We start from the raw sequence: 24,145 nt of genomic DNA on the forward strand, positions 1-24,145 counted from the left end.
TTATTTTGGGAGACTGGGTAGTGGTCCCAAAAGAGTGGGTTAAACAGCAGCATTTGGCTCACATGGGTGACGAGCTGGTGCCAAGAGCAAATGTGTGTACGTGTTCAATGGCACTGCATGTGGGCGAAGTATTTCTTATCGGTGTTTGTCTTTATTTATATGAGCATTTATATGTTTACTTTTGCAAAAATAAATAAAAAAATAAACTCTATATTTGCATGTATAATAAATAAAGAACCAACCCCTCACTCCACCTGAAAATATTAGGGTCAAAAATATAAAATAAAAAATATAAGCCACTAAAAAATGGAACAGGAGAGGAAGGATAGCTCGGGGTTAACACTTTTGTCTTGGAAGCAAGACAACGTGGCACAGTACAGGTTTGAAGCCGATCCCGTGCTTAGAAACCACTCGCTGGTATTACGCACACTGTAAATGAACAAAAAATAAATAAAATAAACACTCCCACCCCCCCAGTTGACCATTTGGCCTGGCACACATTCGTCAATTTACACCCTAGTGAATTTCTTGCTAGCATCCTCTGCCATCTCCTTTGAGTATGCCGCTCTTTTCGAAAAAGGGTGCATACCTGATTATCCTGCCTAGTTCCACCCACCGCTCCTCCGCCGCCTCCGTCTCTTTAGCACCTTGATACCTCTCAAGAAGCAAGTTGATGCACTTTATAAGATATCTACCTACCTTACTATCTACCTGTACCCCACTATTAGTGCATATCTCTAATCTCAATGTTCACTGATCGTCTTTCCCCTCACGGGTCTTCAAGTCTGTGTGAGTTCAATGGTACGCTGACGATACTCAGCTACTTTTCCGGCTGAGTGGAGAATACACAGAGGATACAGAGATAATCAGCTACTTTTCCGGCTGAGTGGAGCATACACAGAGGATACAGAGATAATCAGCTACTTTTCCGGCTGAGTGGAGCATACACAGAGGATACAGAGATACCCAGCTACTTTTCCGGCTGAGTGGAGAATACACAGAGGATACAGAGATAATCAGCTACTTTTCCGGCTGAGTGGAGCATACACAGAGGATACAGAGATACCCAGCTACTTTTCCGGCTGAGTGGAGAATACACAGAGGATACAGAGATACCCAGCTACTTTTCCGGCTGAGTGGAGAATACACAGAGGATACAGAGATACTCAGCTACTTTTCAGGCTGAGTGGAGAATACACAGAGGATACAGAGATACTCAGCTACTTTTCAGGCTGAGTAGAGAATGCACAAAGGATACAGAGCTCATTGTGTCCGTATATGAGAAAATTCGTATTGGATGGCAGAAAATGGGCCTTGCCTTAACAGTCAGAAGACTGAACTTCTTATTTTTGCCTAAGCCCAAGCAAGGGAAAAACTAGGAATGGATTATGCAAACTTCTGTATTGATCAACATCTAATTAGCACAGTCCACAAAGTAAAAACTCTTGGGGTCACCATTGAGGCATCTCTTAATGCAGACGCCCAAGTTGCAAACGTCACTAAAAACGTACAATACCATCTCAGGCTACTACGCCTGATAAAACCTTTTATTTCAGATCAAAACTGTGCTACTCTGGTTAGAACTTTAATTATGCCAAGACTGGAATACTGCAACGCCTTATTAGGGGGAGAAAGTAAACTCTGCGTTAAAAGACTGCAGATCTCGCAAAATGATGCTGTAGGAACTATTAAAAATGGACCGAAGCATGAACATATATCACAATACACAAGAGAGCTGCACTGGCTCCCTGAAGAAGCCAGAATAGATAAAAACAATTTAATATCATGGCTCACAAATGTCTGTTTGGTGATGCCCCCAGCTATTTGAAAAGACGCATCACTGTCCAGGACTCTGCCAGGAATATCGGATCAAAGGATTCCAATGCGATTGACATGCTCCAGATCCCGATGGGTCAAGGGAAAATAGCGGTCATGCCCTGTAAAAGCAGGTGTAGCATGAAACAAATTACCTGTAATCCTACACTGCGAAAGAAGTTTACCGGCATTTAAAAAAGCATTAAAGACTTTTCTATTTTCCTAGGCTATTCTCCTACTAGAGATTCTCTAATATATTTTCCTCCATTGTTTCGATCAGTGTTTCCCCGCGCCCAGATGCATACAGGCTACGGTGCGTTAGAAATAGATAAATAAAAAGTCAAGGGCAACTACATTAATGCCTGAAGTTTACAGCCGACATAGAAATATTTCATTGTTTTAATAAAAACAGTCTTTTTATTGTTTTTTAAAACCTTTATACTATTCTACATAAATCCTCATATAATAGCTAAACATGTGGATTGTTTTTTTTTTAATCACGTTTGTTTGTGCTTGGAACTTAATTAATTGGTGACATACATATAATCAGTTTCAACCCTCAGATACCTGTTCGATTTTTAACAAATTTAACTGACTGCATTTTCGGACCTTAATTTTCAGCCCAAATTATTTCGATATTTTCGTGTTCGATATCTTTATTGTCTGCCCATTCCGTGGCCGCACACCCTGACTTCCTGCTTGTACTTCTTGCCGTTGCAGCGCTGCCATCATGAGTCGAAGGGTGGTTCGCCAGAGCAAGTTCCGGCACATCTTCGGACAGCCGCTGAAAGCTGATCAAATGTATGAAGACATCCGCGTGTCCAAGGTGACATGGGACAGCTCATTCTGCGCCGTCAACCCCAAATTTGTGGCCATCATCGTGGAGTCCGGTGGTGGAGGGGCGTTCATGGTGCTACCGCTTGGCAAGGTGAGTCTTGATGCTGCTGAAAGATATGGCATAGGGACAAGGGTCTTGAAACCATTTGGTGATGTGATCATGCAAATTGTACAGATTGATCCATTCCAAAATAGAATATTTGTTGATTATTGTGCATTTATTGATGTTATCATTAAAAAGGATTCCTAATATATGTGAAAATACGATTGTGTGTGTATGACTGCATGAGTATGGCTGTTGAATGATTGAATGGATTTTGTTGTGTAGGAATGACTTATGCCATCTGCACCTTTTCAGATGTAATGTTACCTGCGATCTAATTGCTGTCCTTGTTTATGATTTGCTCATGATTGATTTTCATTCCTAATTATTGTGTCATTCTAAATAAATATTTTTGATACGCATCTATTAAATTAAGTCCTCTGACTCTCCTTTCAGTATATATTATAAGGACATGGCGGCCTGTTTGGATTTCCGAAATGGCTGTTGCCTTTGAAAATTTCAGAAGGGCAGATATGATATGATATGATATTTATAATGCGCCTAATACCCAGAGGTTTCTAAGCGCGACCCGGGGATCGAACCTGTGTTGCTCCGTGCTGTCTTGCTTCCAAGGCTAGCACGTTGCCACTGAGCTATCCTCCTGAGATGCAGAGTCAGTCAAGTTATCAATGTTCTGCCTCAACTGATTTGTAATGCTGGAATGGCCCGGCTCTGTACCTCACACTTTGCTTTGTATCGGAGGCTGTGGGCGCTGGGAGTCGAGCGTGCATTGTAACAGGAAGGGAGGATAACATGGCCGTGCTGGGCCTCCCCGCCACCATGTTGACTCTTGGAATTCGTATAATTCACTTACATGCAGAAACTTCGAGACATGAACCTGGATACAAATGCAAAAACATACCAGACCTATCTAAATTAGAGGGTGATCCAAACAGTAGCGAAAGCAACTTTTGGTGCAGGGGAGGTGGGGCGCCGGTAATAGGGCACCATCGGGAGGCTGGACAGTGCACTGGGCACCAGGGTGGATCCTGGGTGGGGCACCCTCACCCACATTTCACCACCTCTGGCTCCGCAACTGGATCCGAACTGGCCTAGGAAATGTGATTGATGCTTTATGTTGAGCTTAACTGTTTGCCCTTCCAACCAATAGAGCAGGTGAACCCTGAGTAAAGTGTGGAGGAAGGTTTTCCACAGGATCATGCCCTCCCCTTGTCCACGTTGGTACAAAATCTCCAACTCCCCAGGTTGACCCACCGGCATTGGCCTAAATGGAACTTCAAACTGCGATTCCTTCTTATGTGGGATGTGCCTCGTTGCCCAGGTCGCCACCTGTCAAAGACCGCAAACTAGGTCTCATTGAAATACCGGTTGCACTGTTGCTTCTAGGTGCCCACAACTATAAGGCCAAAGGTACACAGCCCCATCCTACCCCAAGACTAAGATGCCTTCCATTAAGTACCAGGGCCTTCCACTCAACACTAGCTCTCACTCCAAAAAATACAAGCGCATACCACGTGCTGCTCCCTGTGGCACATGCCTCCCTTCTGTCAATGGAGGCTAGCCCAAAAACGGCTCCTATACTGAGGCTAACGTGAGCCTTCGCTGTGGTGTTGTGTGAAACCTCTTATTGTGCCCTTCCCAACCACTCCTTTCTAACCATGCTCCATCTGCCAATGGTCTCCTGTGTACCCTTGCTGGATGCAAAAACTGCATCCAAAAAACACCATGGAGTAAAAGGTCGGGTGGGTAGATGGAAGTTCCCCACGGCACTCTAATGCTGACCCGTAGCTCCAAGATACTCATCATCTACAATTGTTGGCAGGTGGCCAAGTTCGCTGCTATGGGTTTGGCCATTAGCGTACCAAGCACTTTAAACAGATGGACTGACATTGCTCACCAGTCTTGGTACACTTACCAACCAGCCCTTGCAAAAGCTGCTCCCGAAAATGCCCCCACTCATCACCGGCTGGACCCACCTGTCCAGTGGTTCAATGCATGATGAATTAGCCCCCCAACTGTGCAGCACTGACATTCCAGTGTCGCTGTGCAAGCCTTTGTGCAGTATGGGCCAGCTCTCTTCTCCTGGGCCCACTTGCCAGTATTCAATGGGCAACACAACTTCTCCATAAGGCTTCCATTGTACCCCGCAGTAGTGTATGCTCAACATGGGTTTCACACCCAACTACCATTGATATTTTGCATGGTGGAACACCCCTTGAAGTGCTGGCCTGCACCCTTCTTTGACCAGAGTCTTCTTTGTCTGTCCTTATATATTTATGCCCAACATTTGCCCCACGACCTTTCCAAAATGACCACCCTTTGCACTGTTGCCCTGCCAAGTGCATAGAGCATAACCACTGCACAGTTGGTATGCACAGGCGACTTCCACACCTTTCTCGGTATTCACTTCCCCAAGTTCAATACAGTTTCCTTGTAGTCAGTCTCAGGGTTCCCTTCCCCAAGTTCAAGGCAACAGTTATCACAAAAAGGAGTATCTTGAGGCTCTGTTCTTTAAGAAAAGGTACAACAATGCTTCATAGCTCAGGGATCCCTTCCACAAGATTTAAATGCACCAATATTCGTTTTCTTTTAACAGAAGAGTAGGTTTCCTTTTCAACACCTAGGGGTTCACCGGTCCGGGTGCAGTTGTCAGTCCACACGGTCCACCCATCACAGGTCACGCAACCAGTTTATCACAGATCACGAAACCAGTTTTCCTGCCCTACCCCCTTCAGGCTTAGCTTCCTCCAAGTATATAGGTTACTGTCCTTTAAGCACGGTTTGTGTATTTTAGTGGTTCGATATGCAACAAACCAATAGTTTCTAAATTGTAGTTTCAAAAACAAATAGTTTCTTTGACTTGACTTCAACTCTGCAGTCAGAGTCCTTAATTTGACTTGTTTTGCTATGTCTTTCAGTGTAGGATTCAAGATTAGCAGGTTTGCTACTTTCTTTCAGTTCGTTATTCAATATTAGCAGATTGTTGCTTTCTTTGAGTTCGTTATTGAATATTAGCAGTTTGGTGCTTTCTTGCACCGCTTGCCTTTCCTTTGTTCAAATAACTTTACAGCTCCAACTGCGAGTGGAGCTTTTATTTCCTCAGCACTGCTCACTTCTTTTGCAGCCCACCCAGAGCACCCCAGTCTCTGGGTAACTTCCCCAGCACTCACCAGTTGTCAGCGTCTTGCTCGGGTGGGCCGGGCTGCCTTTCTCCTTCACTCTAGCTGCTGCTTCGGGTTCTGTGAGGCCTGCTCACTCTGGGACTGGAGATCAGCAGGCACAGGCACCTTCAGTACCTCTGCGAGGCCAGGTGCCATGTCCTCTCTGCTCTGGCCCGCCACGGCTCTGTTTGCTCCTACTTAACATTGGAGGCTCCCCTCGGCTTGGAGATATCAGCCAGTGTCCCTTCTGCATCTCGGATCCCACCACGGCTGCCTCCAGTCTTCCGAGCATTCCTGCTGGTCTCTGCCCAAGTTCCCTAGGTCTCTCTCCACTTCATGGCTTGACCTTTTATACACCTGTGGTTCTTCAATTGGCTGCAAATGTATTCCATTATTCAATTTTGCCTGACTCTGATTAAAAGGACATGATTGACCTTCATACCTTGCAGGTATCTTCTTCATCCCAGTACCAAAGTGGTGAGAGTGAGTGGTGTTTCTTACTCTCAGTTGCTTCTTCCTCGTCTCAGTATAGAGTGGGGAGAGTGTGTGGTGTTCATTACTCTCAGTTGTTTCTTCCTTGTCTCAATACTATTAAGTACCCTAAGAAGGGTAATAAAAAGGGGATCTGATCTACAGTAATCCATAAAGGTCGGGGGAGGGTTAGACTGGTTGTCACTAGGATAAGGGGGATACCATGTATCGCTTAAAAGTACCCCACTCCCAATCCTTTGTCTCCTCTTTCTGGTAGGTCTGGGTTGATGATATCTCCTGTCCTTCTTAGGGACAATGGGACACGAGGAACAGTATCCCATAACCGCCTCTGGGACAGGGGTTCCTTCCTGAAAGGAAAATGTGAATACCACATCTTACCTAAGGGCATTCCACTTCCAACCCTTAAGGACCCTCCACCCAGGTGATCGACCCTTGCTTGTACACCCACAGGGTCAGGATCCAAAAGCGAAATCCTTTCCCTGGCCACCTGAGTAGAGGATCCAAGTTGAGTAGGAGTGAGAATACCCCTAGGTTTCTCACAATACATGGAGTTTCTCTTTACTCCATGTACTCTTAACCAAGAAGAGAAATGACCCCCAATATCATCTCAATTCTGCCACAGATGTACAGCCATGTGCGGCAATGGCACCGAAAAGCACTGCCCGTTCACCTCGTCTGTCATTGCACCAGAAGCCAAGCAATCAGCACTTGCAAACAGATGGTTGGCCTGCAATCATTTGATCTCGGGTGAACTGTTTGAATGTGTATGAATGTATTATTTGGTCTTTAAAGGACGTAACATTGTTTCTTGTTGAGTGCCGTAATGCCTTGTCAAGGTGGAAATTTGCGCCTTGTTAGTCCCTCTACCATATAATAACATACCATTGTTGAATTCCTCTTGGCTCTGGATAGTAGCTGGATAGTAGTTGCCATATAGTATGCGTGTTCTTACCAGCCAGAACCTGCACCATGTGTTGCAAGTTGGCATTTGTCTCTGACCTTTTCCACCTACATAACCAGCTTCTTTACGTCTGTTTAAGCCTTGCCATTAAGACCTTCAATTCATCGAAGGACCCGGAGATCTTCTAAGTGCTCTAATCTAACCGTGCATATGCCTTTTGGCATCACGTATCTTGATATCAAAAGGCACCAACATTCTTCTGCTACATACAAAGGTGCTTCTGGCCAGTACTGATACAAACTTAAGGATGAAACCAGAAAGCCATTTCACAATCTCTTTAGCAGAACGTTGCTTCAAATAGGAAGAGTCAAGTGGATAGGCTTTCTCCACGGCCAGAGAGATCCTTTCGGCATTCTTGGCCGTCCAACACATACGACCCCCAGCATGATCAACCCTTATGTCCCCAGTATTCACTTGAACACTGGGTTCCTTCCAGTCTAGGGTCAATAATACTGACAGGAGCTCATGGTTACTATAGGTATTCGAGAGAACTGCAAAACCAAGCACCCTGTCCAAAAAGGCATTATTCCCTCCAACATAATCAAGTGCACCCTTGGTACATCCACTACTCCATGTGGTTTTGCCAGGACAATCCCTCAGCGTACGACCGTTCAATAAAGTTAAATACCAGTCCCTAAGGAAGGTCAGCCATTTGTTACCCTTCCTACTAGTCTTTGGATTCAACAAAACGCTCCCCGGCCTCACAATTTTATATTGAGTGGCTATCAACCTATGAACACAGCGGGAGTTCAGATCCCCGCCTATAATAACCAGCTCATGCTCGGGCTAGCTAACCAATCAATAAGGATCTGATCAATGGATTCAAAAATGGCTTCCAATAATTTGTTGTCTTGGGGATCGTCTATATTTAAGGCCAGCAACGGTTTACCTCATTAAGCAATAATAATAGGTTACACCTCAATAGCCATCAAGTTTCCTTTAGCGCTTCCCACCCGAGCCTTCTGGAATGAAAGCCCTGCTTTATGCCCACTAGAAGCCCCATAGAAGGATGCCCCTTATGGCCGCTTACAGCGTATTCTTGGTAAACACGATAGCCAGCTACAACAATGGGATAAGTCAAGAAGGTCTCCTGCAACATAAAAATATCATAGTTCATTAACAATCCAATCGAGCCACCTGCAGAAGTAAAATGGGAGAACCCCTGAGTATTCCAATAGGCCACTGATGAAGTTCATTTAGAATTAGTGACCGGTGCCGGGAGCACGCTTCTAAGCCATTCCCAGCCTTTGTTCTTATCATAGTTGTTACCCTTCAGATTTTGCAGGGGCCGCACCACACCCTGAGGCACTTTACTGCAGGTGGGACAGCAACTAGGTGCCAAAACACTAGCGAGAGATAAATCAAGAACATATCCGATACTACGCAGTGAATACGGGCAATATTGAGCCCGTCCAATTTCATAGGCTTGACAAAATCAAAGTCTGTGGAATTCAGGACACATAAAAAGGGTACTATATGCAGAACAGCAAGCATCACTGAACGATTCAACCTCTTCTTAGTAGAGTCGAGGGGCTCGACACCTATAGTAAAAACTTTAGGATCGAGCACAGTAGCTGCAGCAGAAGTAAAGTTAGTAGGGGGCACTTTCGATTGACCCTGACCTGATCTCAAGTGGCCCTCACATAGCCCTTGAGCAACCACCTGGGCCCACAGAGGCAGCACCAAATCCTCTTCACTTCCTTCACTTTCCACAGTAACCTCTGCTACTTCCACCGTCGCCAGGTTTATATTATCCTTGAGCACCCAACTAGTCAAAGTACCAACATTTTTCTATGATCTTTTATGCCTGCGTGCGTCCCTTTTCCTCGGCTTCTTGTTTTTAATAAATGAACCAGATGGAGTGTGGAGTTTAGTGGGTGAGTCGGTACCGCTGGAGAAGCTGGGACCACTTTATTTCCTTTTCTTGCTCGAAGTTTCGCCAAACGTCTGTGCCTTCGAGTAGAATAAAGGAAGTTAGTGGAATTATCTGTAGGACTCCCGTCGGACTCTCTGACCACCTCAACCACATCCTGTTCTCCCTCTTCATCGTCCTCGAATACTTGGGTTGTAACCGCCGTTTCAGTGTGGGAAACCACCCTCTGAGGGACACAAATCGTTTTTGGCAAAGAGCCCCACGTCTTCAGATCTTCATGACTTCTCCCAGACAGCTTAATCAAGATTTCTAAAGCAAACTGCATGACCCCCAGCTCTGGAGTAGTCGGGGAATCAGGAGACTGCACATTTTCACCATCATCAGCAAGAGATTACCACTGGGTGGTGATGCTGTGCCTTCCCACTTTTATGTGGTTGTTTTCAGAGATTATAAAACTTTGATTTTTGCACTGTTTTTCTCTGCATCCTGCACAGCGACAGTATTTAAAAATACAGTTTCCCAGGATAACAAGGGAAAAGAGGGCCTCTGCAGCCTGTGGCTCACAAATGCACTTAGGCACTGCTTTCACTCCAAGGAGTATATACAATAAACGCCCAAGCTGACACAGCTCAAAGGGACCCCGCAGTCACTGTGTATCTGTACGGTGGAGTGGCAAACCCACAAAGTACAGGCTCCTTCCAAACTGAAACCGTGAGACACCAACAATAGGGCAGACTAAGCCGTCTCAGAAAAGTAACCTTATAGACCGACCGAAGCCGGCAGCTACTCACGGCTCAGCTCAGCAGGTCGACTCTCTGTTACTCCATTAGAGCCAGACAGGTACAGCGGACACCCTCTCCCCAGAAACAAGTAAGAAATCCAGCACCAAACGAGCAGTACGGACCGGAGTTGTGACCTCTTCGATGTAAGCTCTGTAAGCACTGTATACCCTAGAGGAAAGAACCCACCAACACTACGCTGTGCCACACAAGGCCGTCAAGCTGCACTAGCGTTACTGAAAGACACAATCTGGCCGCTTTCCCAGAACCAATTCCAATAGCACACTATGCAAAAACAGGTCATTATCCTTCTCAAAATGATTGAGAACGAGAGAGAAAATATCTGTGCCTTCAAAAAGGCTGATCCTGAGATTTCCCCATTACATCCACTGTAGTTTAAGCCTCCCTAACCTCTGCCATACCAATGAACCTTCTGCAGGCCCTTGATAGAAAACAAAACATCCAATCAGCCTGAAAAATCATGCTGTATGCATTGCACTCCTTTTTTATTTATGTATTTATTCATTTGTGCTGCGCCGTAAACCCACAGGCATCTGGGCGCCACATAAACACAATAGAACATAACAAAAGAATGGGTCATATTGGTATCAGTACATATCAAGAGGCTGCGTCATCCTTGACTATGAACCAGCACATTATTTAAAGAGAATAGTTTTTAACGGGGCCCTAAAGGTTTTCATATTGCTGTCCAACCTGAGAGTGCTAGGGAGAGAGTTTCTTATCAGTGCAGCTTTGTTGGGTAAGGCCTTCCCCAGACCATCCACCCCTTTGAATCTGTCTTTGTTAATGTTCCCAAATTAGCGGAACAGAGCTTGTGAATGGGCAGTTATTAAGTGATGTGACGCTTCAGGTACACTGGGGCCTTTCCGTAAAACACTTGTGCCCTAACGTTGCAGCTTTAAAGTGAATACGGGCTGAAATAGCAAGCCAATGTACTGATTTCCGCCCAGATGAAATGTGATCCTGTTTGGGGATGCCCTTGATGATACGAACTGCATCATTTTGGACGATTTGGAGTCGATGCAGACACTTTTTACTGGCCCCGATCAGCAGTGAGTTACAGTACAAGACGTGGGAGAGAATGATGGCTCAACCGATTGAGGCACAGTTGTCTTCTGAAATAAATAGCTTAATATTTCTGAGAAGTCTTAGTAATTGCGATTTTTAGAGATGTAACTGTTCTGAGTCTCAGGCCCGAGAGTCGAGTTTAGGAAGACCCTAGAGTCTTAACATTCTCTACTAATGCTATAGGGCACTCCTTGAGTATTCGATCCCCAACTTAGTTCTAGCCCTAGCGCTGCCAAACAGTAGGAGTTCAGTTTTTGCTCTGTTCAAACAGAGCCAATTCTCCATCATCCACTGTTCGATGAGTCCATAGATGGCGTTCAGAGTCTTGGTGTCCGTTTCATAATCCCCAGTAATTTACAGAATCAGCTGGGTGTCATCAGCGTAATTCGTAAAAGAGACCCCATAAGTCTCTAACAGGTGGCAGAGTGGCCTGATGTATAGATTATGTGGGTGAAATACAGGCACATTGGGGGACTCTGCAGAAGAGGGGAGCAGGTTTAGAGAAGGCACCTTCCCAACAAATAGATGATAGTCTGCCCACCAGGAAATATTTAACTCAACTAGAGACTGGTGGGGAACAGTTCTCTATGCATGAGAGGTTGTGGATCAACCGGTCATGGTCAAGCAAATCGAAAGCTGCAGACAAATTGAGAAGGCCAGTTTTCCCTTCATCCACCATCTCCAGCATATTAGTCTGCAGGTCAAGGAATGCAGTCTCCATACTATTGTTATTTGGCATTTATGTAGCGCCCTCTATATCATTGGTATGATCTCAAATGCTCTTGTGGTTTGAACGCCCTTGGGGACCATAGTCCTGGTCAATCGAGAGAGTAGGTTAGAGTAGGGTGCTTGGGTGCACTCAATATGTGTTCAGCTGGTGTGATTGCCTGATGGTAGCTGCATCCTAATACTAGGTGTAGTGGTAATGAGAGATCAGTCGAATGTGTGAAGTCCACTGGTTGTTCTCCGAGACAGCATTCTGGTGGCATTAGGCCTGTGTAGGACTTTATGTGTGCAGCTAGACTGATTTTTTTGTGGGGTATAGCTGCGTTCTAGTAGGATGTTGAGTTGTTCATGGAGTAATGTTCGTATGTGTGCAGCAAGGCTGAAATTGATCGAGGGGTATAGCTGCGCTTATTGTGTGTTGGTGTAAAGTAGAGAGTGAGCATCGTGGTAGGAGATGCGAGTGTCTGGAGTGGGTGATTTACTCGTAGGAGCCCACTGTTCCTCGGTTATATTCTGGATCAGGATAAAGCTGGCAGTGGTTGGCCTGATGTTTTGAAGTAGCGACACTCTGAGGTAGATTCACAGGTAGGACCAGAGTAAGTTAAGGTTTGCTCGGTCAGAGGGTCATTATCCTTAGGTTCAGCACTGTGCGTCTCAGGAGCCCATTTTCCAGGTCTCCAGATGTGGTTTATCGTGGGTTGCAGGTTAGGTGTTGGCAGGATATTTGGTTATAGGACCGGCGATATCTCGCATCAACATAGTCGCACTGAGGTAGTGATGTAAAGGGAAGGCTGGATGGAGGCATTGTGGAGTCTGCATGCTTTAGCGCTTAGGTGGGATTGTATCTTAGGTATTGTAGACCGGCAGGTACGGAGGGAAATGGTATGATCAACTTGGTTGTGCGAGAGACTGTTAGGCCTTTGTAGTAGAATCTGGAATTGAGGAGTCAGCCGTTGCATATCTTAGAGTCTGTGAGACGCTAAGGTTACCATCTGTGGCGTGCAGTTCTTAAATCTCTCTTGGAGACATTATTGGTGGCTGTCTGTGGTCTCTTCGCTCGGTGTCTCTCAGAACAATTGTCGGCCGGTTGTAATTGCTTTCCGAAGTAATGTCATTAAAGTCATGGTTTCTGATGTTGGTGGGTTTCAGTGGCCCTAGATGGTCTTAATCGTGGTTTACGGAAAGAGCCAGGTTTTTAGAGCTTTTCGGAAGCCATGTAGTCTTGGATGTGTCGAATGTGCGGCGGAAGCGAGTTCCACAGAGTTAGAGCCAAGGTTGAGAAGGCAGATCCACCAATCCTGGCTGAGTTGGATGCTGGAATCACTAGTTCTTGATCGTAGGGTGCGTGAAGGTGGTGTGGTGTAATCTTCTCTTGTAATCTTCTCTTGATCCGCTCTGAAACCCGATTGTTTGCTGTGGAAGATAGAGGCTGATTTAAAGTGAGCTTGAAGTTTGTTACTGGCCAATTGTTCCGACACCTTCAGCAGGAAGTTGCTGTTAGTGACTGGTCTAACATGTTTCGCATCTTTCGGTTCAGCCCTGTCTTCTTCAGCAGTGCAGTAACAGAAACAGCTCTAGTGGTCTCTGGAACTTCACTGTTGTCAAAAGACACATTTACCAGTCTAGAAAGAAAAGGCGTGAAAATCCCTCTGCTGTCCAGAATTAATTTTTCCGTGATGATGTTTTCTCACCATGAGGTCGGGTGCATGGAGGACGGGGTGGAGTCCATCTCCAAATTGGTTACATGTCGGAACGTGAAGTGAGGTAGGTCTTCATGTTGCTTGTGCGTAGGCGCAGGCAGCTCTTGATTGGCTGTGCAATTTCCCAAGTCTTTCTGAATTTTGTTAGGAGCTATGGTGATTTTATTGGCAAATGCCTGCTGAATGTTGTCACAATCTTGGTTTGTTGGGTGCACAGGGTGTGCTAAAGCTTTTGGTTTTTCTAGGAGTTTCAGAATCTCAAAGAGTTTCTTCGAGTTGTTTTTTGCCCCAGCAATTTCTGCATTGAAAAGTTATTCTTGGCAGCGATGATTTTACATTAATATATTTTGCACTCTGGTGCAAAACTATAGATCAGTCGGCACCAAACTGCTACATAGTGCTGGCACTGTGTCTCCCAGCACCATGTGTGAGATTTTTGTGTACGCCCCCCTGCCTCCCACCGTTCTTGTCCACACGAGCGTAGTTGGCCTAGAATAAAATGCCATGCCACCATTATTTTTAAAAAAGCGACGTTGGGTACGTTAAATGTCATACCACAGTAAGGAAGGGCTAGACAGGCTGCCCCAAAATGCCATTCTAACCCAGTAATAACATATCATGCTTGCTTTATCATAGATGCCAAGAATTAAACGTCAAGCCACAGTAAGCCACATGCATACACAACATTCAGTCCCTCATTTACTCAAACCCTTCACTCGTGCACCCATACACCATACTACACTTTCTCATGCACAGTCACAGACATACATTACATGATATTACATAACACACATCCTTGCATGCAAGCATACACACATCACAAATTAACATGCGGACGCACACACACATCTGCTCCCTTCTTCCAACTAAATCCGTCTTCGTCTGGAAGGCCTCCCGCGCTCCGGCCTCCACTACGCAGACAGGAAACCAGGGAGCTGGATTTCTGTCATGTGCACTGGGCTGGGCAGGAAGTGACGTTCTAGTTGCAGAGTGGCACTCCCACGCAGCAACTAGAATGTTACTTCGAAGTTGGGATTTTTGAAGTCGTGGTGCACCCAACTTCAAAAAGAAGTTCTCGATAATTAGTTTCCTGGTGGGTGGGATTATCAGCAATTCCAGAACTCTGCTGATTCTCAAAGTGGAGTGCATTTATGTGTTGAGGATGACCCCACGTCCCGAATCCCGTTGCAAAGCGGCTTCCTTGAGGCCTTGCGCTCTGTATACACGGTGCATCCTGAGGGTGATTGGCCAAAGCTTGTGCTCGCCGGCCTGAAGTCTACGTACAGCTTGTTATGAAGTGGACGGCTGCCAGGAACTCGTTGTGTGTAGTGGAATCTGCCCTTGCAGCCTCCAGTCGCCAAGATGTATGAGTATCTAATTACTCAAGATGGAAAAGGTTACTGGAGGGTGGCGATTGAGGAAGCGAGACAGCGAAGGTTAGGAAAAGTCTTCTAGACCCTGGATTGCCAAGACCTCACAGTGGACGGGCATTACAATCAGCTCTGGCAGGCTCTGCCGCCTCTCCGCTCCCAGACATGTTGCATGATCTGAGGATTGGAGCGACTGCAGCAATGACCCTTCCTGCCATTACAGTAGTGGAATGATAAAATATCCCCCTGATGTTCTTCAACTCTGACGTGTGGCACCCCCTGCTGCTCGAGACACAGCTCTGCCCATGAATCCCAGGCTAGGCCGGCTACCACAAACCTGGGATCCCACACAGCAGGGTTCCGTCAGCACACCACAGTTCCAATTCATGCGCCCACACACAAACAACTGCATCACTGAGCCTCAGGTTGGGCCTGCTATCTCAGTCCAGGGGCCCCACACTAGGAACTTGTAGTGTTTCCCAATCCTGATTTGTGGCACGCCCTGACACCCCATGTTCCAAGACAAAGTACTGTCCATCCCACATTCTGGCAGTGTATCGCAGCACCAATTCATGCACCCACATACACACAACTCAGGTTGGGCCTGCTCTCTCAGTCCAGGACCCCAACCTGGGATTTTGCAGTGTTCCCCAATCCTGATCAGTGGAACCCATTAGTTTTAAGGTACTGGAGCCTCAAAGAGCATAGCACCGACTGTGCACCTCTTTTCTAAGCTTTAACACAGCCGGCTATGCTTGGGGGAACCTACAAGTATGTGCGCCAGTGCACCACAATCCTAACCAGCACAGTGTCACAGTGTTGGGACAAACACACACCTCTACATCGATCTTGGCAAGCACAGGTATTTAAGGGGAAATGCGGGGTAAGCTTGTGGTCACTAATGACCACCTGAGACCAATCACTGCGTCTTAACTTGGCTTTTTTGAGGATGCACTGAAAACGCTTGGGGCCGCACTCATCACCCCCTGGGGCAGCATTTCACCATTTGCCGAACTCATTTGCCTTGTACTCTTCTGTCCTGTCTATAGTATAAGTAGCAACCACGGGTGCATTTTTGCCTCATTGCGTCTCTTCATTGAGGTGCTCTCTGTCCACCCATCCCAAGTGGACTATGTCCAAAGACAGACCCCTCCCTCCAGTTGCTCCCTGTGCCTAGGGCCCGCAAGCTTCCCCTCACCGATGACGCCCAACCAATACGAATGTCATGCAGTCGGCCAGTCCTCCTGCGCCGGTCCCATAAACATACCCATATTGTATTGGGCTTTTCTCCCCCATTGTTCATTGGCACACTGGCTCATTCTTTCTTCAAAAAGGGGCGATAGTGGTTTACATCCCATAATCAGTGTTTGACTCTTTCCTCCCCACCCCCGAGTGTAGACTATTCATTCACAGGTTGAGGTGTACCATTCAACAGTTCACATTTTTCCAATACGTGTTTCGCACTTGTTGTGCTTCATCAAGGCAAGGCAACTTCTGAAAGATTGTTGCATAGGTAACCGGTTATTTGACTTGTGCACGTTTCCTTGCAATGTGTCCCGAATGTTGGTTAAGTGCTGAACAGTCATCCGATCTCTTTACCTCTCCGGACGGCTGCAGTCTGAAGGTACTTTTGACCACCATAACATCATGCCGGATTCCTCTGCTTCCAAGGGCTGTAATCTTATCTATTATTGCCCAAGCACATGTTATTTAATGTATCAACTTCTGAGTGATTAAGGGCTGAGTCAGCCGTGCTGAGATTCCACATGCAAGCTCAACACATGTCAGAGGCAGGTACATGCTGAGCCATCAGTGCACATGGCATGGAATGTTATCACACACAGTACACTGGCGACGGGAACTAGACATTCTAGCCAGGCTGCAGCTTGAGAGGGCGGGCCTGATTTACATATGGGTGATGCTCTTATGTAATTACACAGATGAGCTAAAATATGAAGGGTCGCTGCTTCGAGAGTATAAACAATGACGCTGCTTTGGTTCCTTGGCGTGTCTTGGCGGTAGCTCGTCGCCTGAGGAGACTGTTGCCAGTTCTGCGGCCTAGCAACCTTCTCCAGACCTCCAAAGCTATGCCCCAGTTGCCTCACACTGTCCTGTGTGCTCGCGTCCTCCCTCTTCGATCCCAGGGTGGTGGGAGCTGCTATGTAGCGCGAGCCAGGGAAGGGTTTCCTTCTTCCTTCCTCCACAGGGACCGAAGAACAATGGAGGGGGAGCATCAGTCCAGCATGGCACGGGCAAGCCAAGGGTTTCCTGACATAGTGGGCTGCGGCGGCAGGCGTTGGGATTCGGGAACTGCCTCCTTTAGAGGGAGGCGGTGCTCCTCAAGCCTCATATCAGTTGCTAATCTAGTGCTTTACACTGCAGCTAGACCGCTACAACGCGCAAAGGTGATGAGTAAACATGGCGAAGAAGTGGGGCAAGAGAGGGAGCAGCAGAGGGCAGGAAACAACACAATGTTATGATGCTTAGGATGTTTGTGTGAAGCTGGGTTGCCCAACTCCAGGCCTTGAAGTCGGAAATATGGCGGATTTTCAGGATGCCCCTCATTAATAGTCATGAGATAAATTTGCATACAATGATTCTAAATGTATGGACATTTTTTTCCCATGAATATTAATGAGGGATATCCTGGAAACCTGTCAGGATTCCGGCCCTCGAGGCCTAGAGTTGGCCACCTGTGGTGTAAAGGGTTGCCACCTTTGAAGCAAAAACCGGACTTGAAGTCCAGCCCACAATTTCAGATGCCACATGCCGTGGACACACTCCTTTTATACATTTGAAAACTATATCACAATATGATATGATATAATATGGCATTTATAACGCGCCTATACACAAGTGTTTCAAGGCGCGATGAGGCAAGGGAGGGGGAACAGAGGGAAGACAAACAGCGATCCTACAAGGCCAGGTGACATTCAGATCGCGCAAGTGCAGGGGAAGGGGGATGGGGGAAGTGCAGTACAAAGGGATAAGGATACTAACAATAAGTGAAGTGCGCCCCGCTCATGGATGTCATTTAGGGGTCACCAGGGGTCGCAACTGCGACCCATGGGGCCCCCTTGCAACCTCTGTGGTCTTCCTTGCTAGCCCTAAAAAGAAAATCTTTTATTTTTTTATTTTTTAGGCCAGCAGCATGTGGCTTTTTGTTTCTGGAGTGGCTGGTTTTCTGATAGCTATAGCCTTTAAGATAGCTCAGTGGGTTGAGTGCTGGTTGCTGCAATGTGTGTGATCTGCAGGTTGCAGGTTTGGCTCCCAGCAAGGTCAACTCAGCCTTTCATCCTGCTGAGGTTGTTAAATGAGTACCAACACAGGTGGGTGATATTGTATGTATATTTGTTCTATATGAAGTGCTTAAGCGTAAGTGCTACATAATAACACATCATTATCATTTGGTCATGGACGTCTACTTGCAATCACAGTGATTTGGTAATATGCGCCTATACACACTGATATTAACGATACATATGGTGATCCATTCTTGTATGAAATGTATATCACTTTACAGTGATATCGTAACCATATTGTTCGTAGTATACTTAGAAACAATGCTATGTGATGCCACTTCCTGTTTTGACGCAGGGTGTAAGTTTGTGTTGCAACGCTTCCTGTGATGTAATTTGGGGGGGGGTTAAATCAAGGGTCATGTGATGTCACTTCTGCTACCCCTGACATTTTGGTGAAATGACGTCCCTGTGCCAGCTGGTGGCAAGCGCAAGGGTAAGTGCAGACATAAGGTGTCAAGTGCTGGTAGTGTAACTGAAGGGATACAGTAAGCAGTCCCTAATTGCGGGGGTTGCCAGGAAGGAAGGGCAGGTGTGCTACTGGTGGGGGAGGGGACCTGCGCCCAAGATCGGAGGGTGGCCAGGTAACCAATGCAGTTTTAGATTCAGCCAGGAAATTAGCAGGGGAGAGGAAAAGGGAAGAGAAAACAAGCATGCTTGCAGTTACAGCTAACATACCTGTATTCCTTAAGCGCAATCTGCATTATTAAAATAAAAAATAATTTTGTAAGGTTGAAAATGACATTTCACTAAATTATACACAATACATTTTTTGACCATGAAGCAATGAAAAACTGGGCTGGTTCTGACACAATTAGATCCAGTGACTGTCAAGCTGTTCAGATTATAACAGGATGTGAACTAACTCACTTGCCAATCTTGCCAGATAAATGGCACTGATCATTTAATTTTTAAGAATGTTATAAAATCGATTTCTTACATTGCGCTTCATACCAGACACCAGTCTCTAAATGCAGTCCCGGAACTGGGGAGTCAAGACCAGAGCGTTGCCCCTGAGCTAGCCTTCCCTGTCGTTTTTTTTATTCGTTTTCAAAACAGCTGAAAATAAGGTTTGTTTTCTTATAAGGTTTATTTTTAGCTTTGAACTCTATTAAATCCTTGGGATAGGTCAGTAAGTTAAGAACCTGCAGCAGAGATGTAGCTGCAGGTTTCACATAAATCACTGCAGTAGGCACATTAACCCACCAAGCCACCAACCCCCAAAAAACAGTGAGAAAAGATGAGAGCGATTCTTTAACCATTTCATAAAGAGCATACCAATAACAGAATGGTCTATTGCAATTTCTAAGAAACAATGCCATTACTGCCCAGCTAAATTCATTTTAAGAAAGTAGAAACGCTGGTTTGCACACACCGCATTTAGCGGTCTCTTCCTATCTGTACCAACCTTTTTAAGGAGTGGGCCAGTCATAAATCCTACCAGATATTTTCCACCAGAATCACATTCATTTTGTCAGATGAGATAAGTGGCTGAGCTGATTAGACTGGCCTGCGACTGACTTTCTCTGTTCCTCCTAGCCTTTTGCAGAAACTGGCCTGTTATTATATCTTCCCATTTATCTTTGTTGTTACACCTGTTAAGCATTATCATAAAGCATTATTGTAAATATCATGATCCCTTACACAACAGTAACGTTTCACGTTCCCAATGGAAATGCAGATCTGCAAGTAGCAGGCATGCAGGTCGATGTGATAATGGTGTATTTAAATAGTGCTTATGGCTAAGCGCGTATCTGTGATTATTGCGACGGCCGAAAATGCCGACTTCTTTTTTCTTTTTGACCCCCCTTACACCACATATGTATATGGGGGGGTATAGAATATAATATTAATATGACGGGGTTGTGGGGGGTCTCCGTCGTAATTGTGAGGGTGACATTTTCGTACGATTCCGCTAAGCGCTGTACATAGAACATATTTACACGCATCATCGTCATCCCAACCAAAGTTGGTAGTCATTTATCGACCTCTGACGGATGAAAGGCTGAGTTGGCCTTGCAGGGATTCAAACCTGCAGAGCGTGTAGATCGCAGCGGCGAGCGTGCAACCCGCTGAGCTATCTTACCGGCATGTGGGCCTGGAGGCCATTAATGGTATAACTCTCTCTTGAAGTTGATTAGCTTGATAGATCTACAGAGAGGGGACTACATTGCAACAAAGCTTTAAGCATTGAGAGGTGGTCCCAGGACATGTTTAACACCTCACAACCAGCCCTGGCTGTTCGTTCAACATCAGTTTGCATTCTGGGACTTGGAGTTTAGCTTTCCCCAAATTTGTGTACCACAAATCAAATGTGGCCGTGAAGCTGGGATGTATGTTCCCTTGTGCAATGGCGGTCAGGTGTGAGTGGTGTATCCTGTGCTGAGTGTTTCTCTGCATTCTGGTATTCGTATTTATGCTTTTCATTCATCATTGCAGAGCTGCAAGTTACAGAATGAAAAAAAGGAGGCAGGCCTGATGTCCTCTTCATGCATGACTCTGCAACAAACTGAGGTGTCTGAAGTCTGCTGTGGGCTGCTTTGTATTATTAACACACGTTGCTCGCTTTTTATCTCATTTCTGAAAACAGGCATCCATCATATTGCTTTGCAGTTTTGCCAGAAAAGTACAGTTTTGGCTTTTGTGTACGCCTGGGAAAGGCCTTTGCCAAGCACTACCATAATGGTACTAAGTGGCCATTAATGATAGCAGTTGCAAAATGATGTCACTACATGGGCATATAATAGAAGTGCCTTGCAAATGCCTAAAAACGGGTGGCTTTGCCAATGCCTGTTGTCCATAGGACTTCAGTGATGGACATGCAACCTGCTTATAATTAAAGTGGCTGAAGGCAGATCTGCTTAAGACATTTGTATTACACTAGTAGCAGGTTTACAGCTATAATTAAGCAATTAACTCTCAGAAGACTGCTTTGAAAATCACACAGGCACTTAGAGTGCAAAGGATGATGTTATGGCTTGATAAGCAGGCTCAAAGAGACCCCACTTGGATGTGTTTTGGGAATAGAGAGAGAGAGAGGCCAGAAGTGAGTGGAAGGGAATGACCATAGGGATTAGAAAGGCCATGGGAAGTAAATGGGTGGGTAAATATCCAAACAACACCTAGAAGCTGTGTGTCCATCCTCATCTGCTATCTCCACCAAAATGTTTTCCAAATCCAAAGCAATAGTTGTTGCTTATAGATGGAGCTTAAAGTTCCATCTAATATCCAAAATTAAAAATACAGTCGGGATAGGTGGCAACCCTAATTGTATGTAACGCCTTAGTGCCGAGGAGAGAGTGAAAGAAGTGGTACAGGACATATAGGCATGGGCGTAATTTTAGGGGGGCACAGGGGTGTTTGTCCCCCCCAACTTTCAGGGCACACTATTTTGTCCCCATTCATTTGAATGGGGCACCTTCTCTTCAGAGGTCATGTCCCCCCCAACATTTTCAGCAAAGTTTCTCCACTGCGTAGAGGGCCTAATTCGCAGAAGCCTTTTATAATGGCAAAGCCCCATTGGAAAATGCTCTGTGAATAAGGGCCATAGTGTCTTCACGGGGCCCTGAAGCCCTGTGAATCAGGGCAGCACCCCGCTTTCCACCGCCGAGCCATGTTATGGGAGCTGTTTTTGATCTGTGCCCATTTCATGTCCCTCGTAGGGATTTTGCACTTTTGATCATGGCCTCTCTTCAGAGTATGTCGGTGAGTTATGGTCCACTGCTTTCTTTAGAATGTAAGTGGTTTTATATAGTGCTCTTCTGCCATCTTTGGTGGCCTCCTGTGCAGGGCAACCAAGAGGAGCGTGAGGACCCCGTATTAGGGTGGTGAAAGGGTAGGTGATGTGTACATTTAGGGTGTATGTGAGTGGGCAGGAGTAGTTTGTGTATTCAAGGTAGGATTGTCCTAAGGTTGGAGGGTGTGTGCTCCATGCCAGGGGATAACAGTCCTCCCAAAGGGTATCAAAAATATGGTCTCCAGTTCAGACTCACCTTCTTGGAAGTCAGTATAATGAGTACCCATTAATTCGCGAAAAGATATGTATTTAGTCTGTTTCTTTTTGCAGTTTTATGTAGCGCAGGCCAGGCCCCTAACGGTATCAGAGCGCTGCACAGGGAGCAAAAAGTGCATCAGACATAAAGCATGAATAATTTACCTGGACTAACACATAGAGAACGTTTTAGTTTTGGCTATTAGCTGGCGCCTGCACTACCTATAAACCGAAACCTTTCATTAGAGTACAGCTAGGTAGAAATTGCATATGAGGAGGCACACTAAGCTTGTAGTGTGGTTTGGCTAGTTGCCCACCTATTGACTGCACATGGCCATGCTAATCCCTATGGCCATTCCCACCAAGTTCCTGCCTCTCCCCACCCAAAACATAGACTCATGCGAACTCTTTGAGTTCCCTTTAATCCAGCCGTACCATCAAACGTTTTACTTGAAGTGCCTGCTAGTATTTTTTCAACGCAGTCTTCTGAGAGTTAATGGCTTAACTGGAGCTGTAAACCTGCTACTGGTGTAATAAAAATTTCAGATCTTCAGCTGCTTAGTTGAATTTATAAGCACTTTGTGTGTCCTTCACTGAACTCCTGTTAAAAACAAGCTTTGGCAAAGCCAACAGTTTTGACTTGTATATAAGTATTGGGCATTTTTTCAGGCACTGCTATTAGATGCCCAGGTACTCGCACCAATTTCTCGCCTGCTACCATCCATGGCCAGTTGATACCACAACGGTAGCGCCTTTTCCATGCCTACACAAAAGCCCAAACTGTTGGCATTGCCAGTGCTTGTTTACTACGCAGTTCACGCGCAGGATAAGACTCATTACAAGTACATGTTGTATTGCCGAGCCAATGCTTTACATGAGATGGAATCTGGCTTCATTGGGCCATGTGTTCAAGGCACACCCGTTCATGATTTCTCCCAAACACTCGTCAACTCACCCTGGCGCGCGATCAGGGAGGGGCGGGAGGGGGTGGGTCGTTGCAATGGAGGAGGGGGGCTTGTTTGTGCTGAGCGGAGCTCAAGTCTGATGGACTGAAGCAGTTGGGATGGGGTTCTGTTCTTACAATAGCCATGACCTCATGTCTGAAACAATAGCCCTGCGGGACCGCCAAGGAAAACCTTGCTCGAGGGGCAACTTTTTCCGTGTCTCCTTCGCCAGTTGTACGGGCAGGTCTCCTTTGTTCATTTATCTTTTAAACACCAGCAGTCCACTTCCCAGCATTACTCATCGGTGCACCTTTTTCAGTGCGTGCGTGTTATTGTTTTATAGCCTCTTGGCGTGCGAGTCGCGCTACTGCGCCCGGCGTGGGAGCGCTGCGCGTGTCAGTAGGGTCAGGCAACAGGCCTTACTCATTTAAACCAAACAAGCATGACTGGCATGCGCGCTCTGTCCCCATGCCCCGAGAGTTGTTTTTTTTTTTTTTTAACCAGGTTCTGGTTTTCGGGAGGGGGAGGGCGACAGTCCCCGTTTTGGACACGGGACCAATAATTATAAAGAAAATATACATCCTAACATTTTCAGAATTGTGGTGCGGCAGGTTGGGCTCAAACCCCTAATCTTTCAGGTACCACCCATATGCAATAACTGGCTGTGCAACAGAGACACGTTAAGAAATAAATGCCCGTCATATCAATCGGAGCCTTAGCTCCTTTTGTGTTAATATGCATATATCCTGATGTAAAACCGCACATTTTATAAACAGGATCGGTGCTGGAAATACTGTGGGAGAGGGGCTGGCACTGGGATTGTGGGGGGCGAGGGGCAAAATGCAAGGGGGTTGTTGTGAGGGGGTAGTCCTTCATTTATGTTGTTGACCGTCTCCGTTTTTCTTCTTGAAAATCTGGTTATGCTTCACCTGCGTGCCTGATGGCATGTTTGGTTGTAGGCTAACTGAGGAGCTAGTGTGCCACCTTGAAGCCACTACTTTGCGCCCTTGTTGAGCAGCTTGTTTGAGACTATTGTGGTTGCAG

The 24,145-nt window shown here is 46.0% G+C and overlaps 1 protein-coding gene across 5 annotated transcripts in view; it reads left to right on the forward strand.

Moving 5' to 3' along the window:
- CORO6 (coronin 6) overlaps positions 1 to 24,145 on the forward strand; it is a 251,563-nt gene that overhangs the window by 62,693 nt on the left and 164,725 nt on the right. For all 5 annotated transcript variants that reach the window (XM_069615259.1, XM_069615260.1, XM_069615262.1 and 2 more), the window contains exon 2: positions 2,536 to 2,743. In XM_069615259.1, the coding sequence (XP_069471360.1) occupies positions 2,546 to 2,743 (198 nt within the window). In that variant the 5' untranslated portion in view covers positions 2,536 to 2,545. The remainder of the gene's footprint in view (positions 1 to 2,535; positions 2,744 to 24,145) is intronic.

Source organism: Ambystoma mexicanum, chromosome 9, assembly GCF_040938575.1.
Source record: "Ambystoma mexicanum isolate Mex_15411 chromosome 9, UKY_AmexF1_1, whole genome shotgun sequence".
Classification (NCBI taxonomy): domain Eukaryota; kingdom Metazoa; phylum Chordata; class Amphibia; order Caudata; family Ambystomatidae; genus Ambystoma; species Ambystoma mexicanum.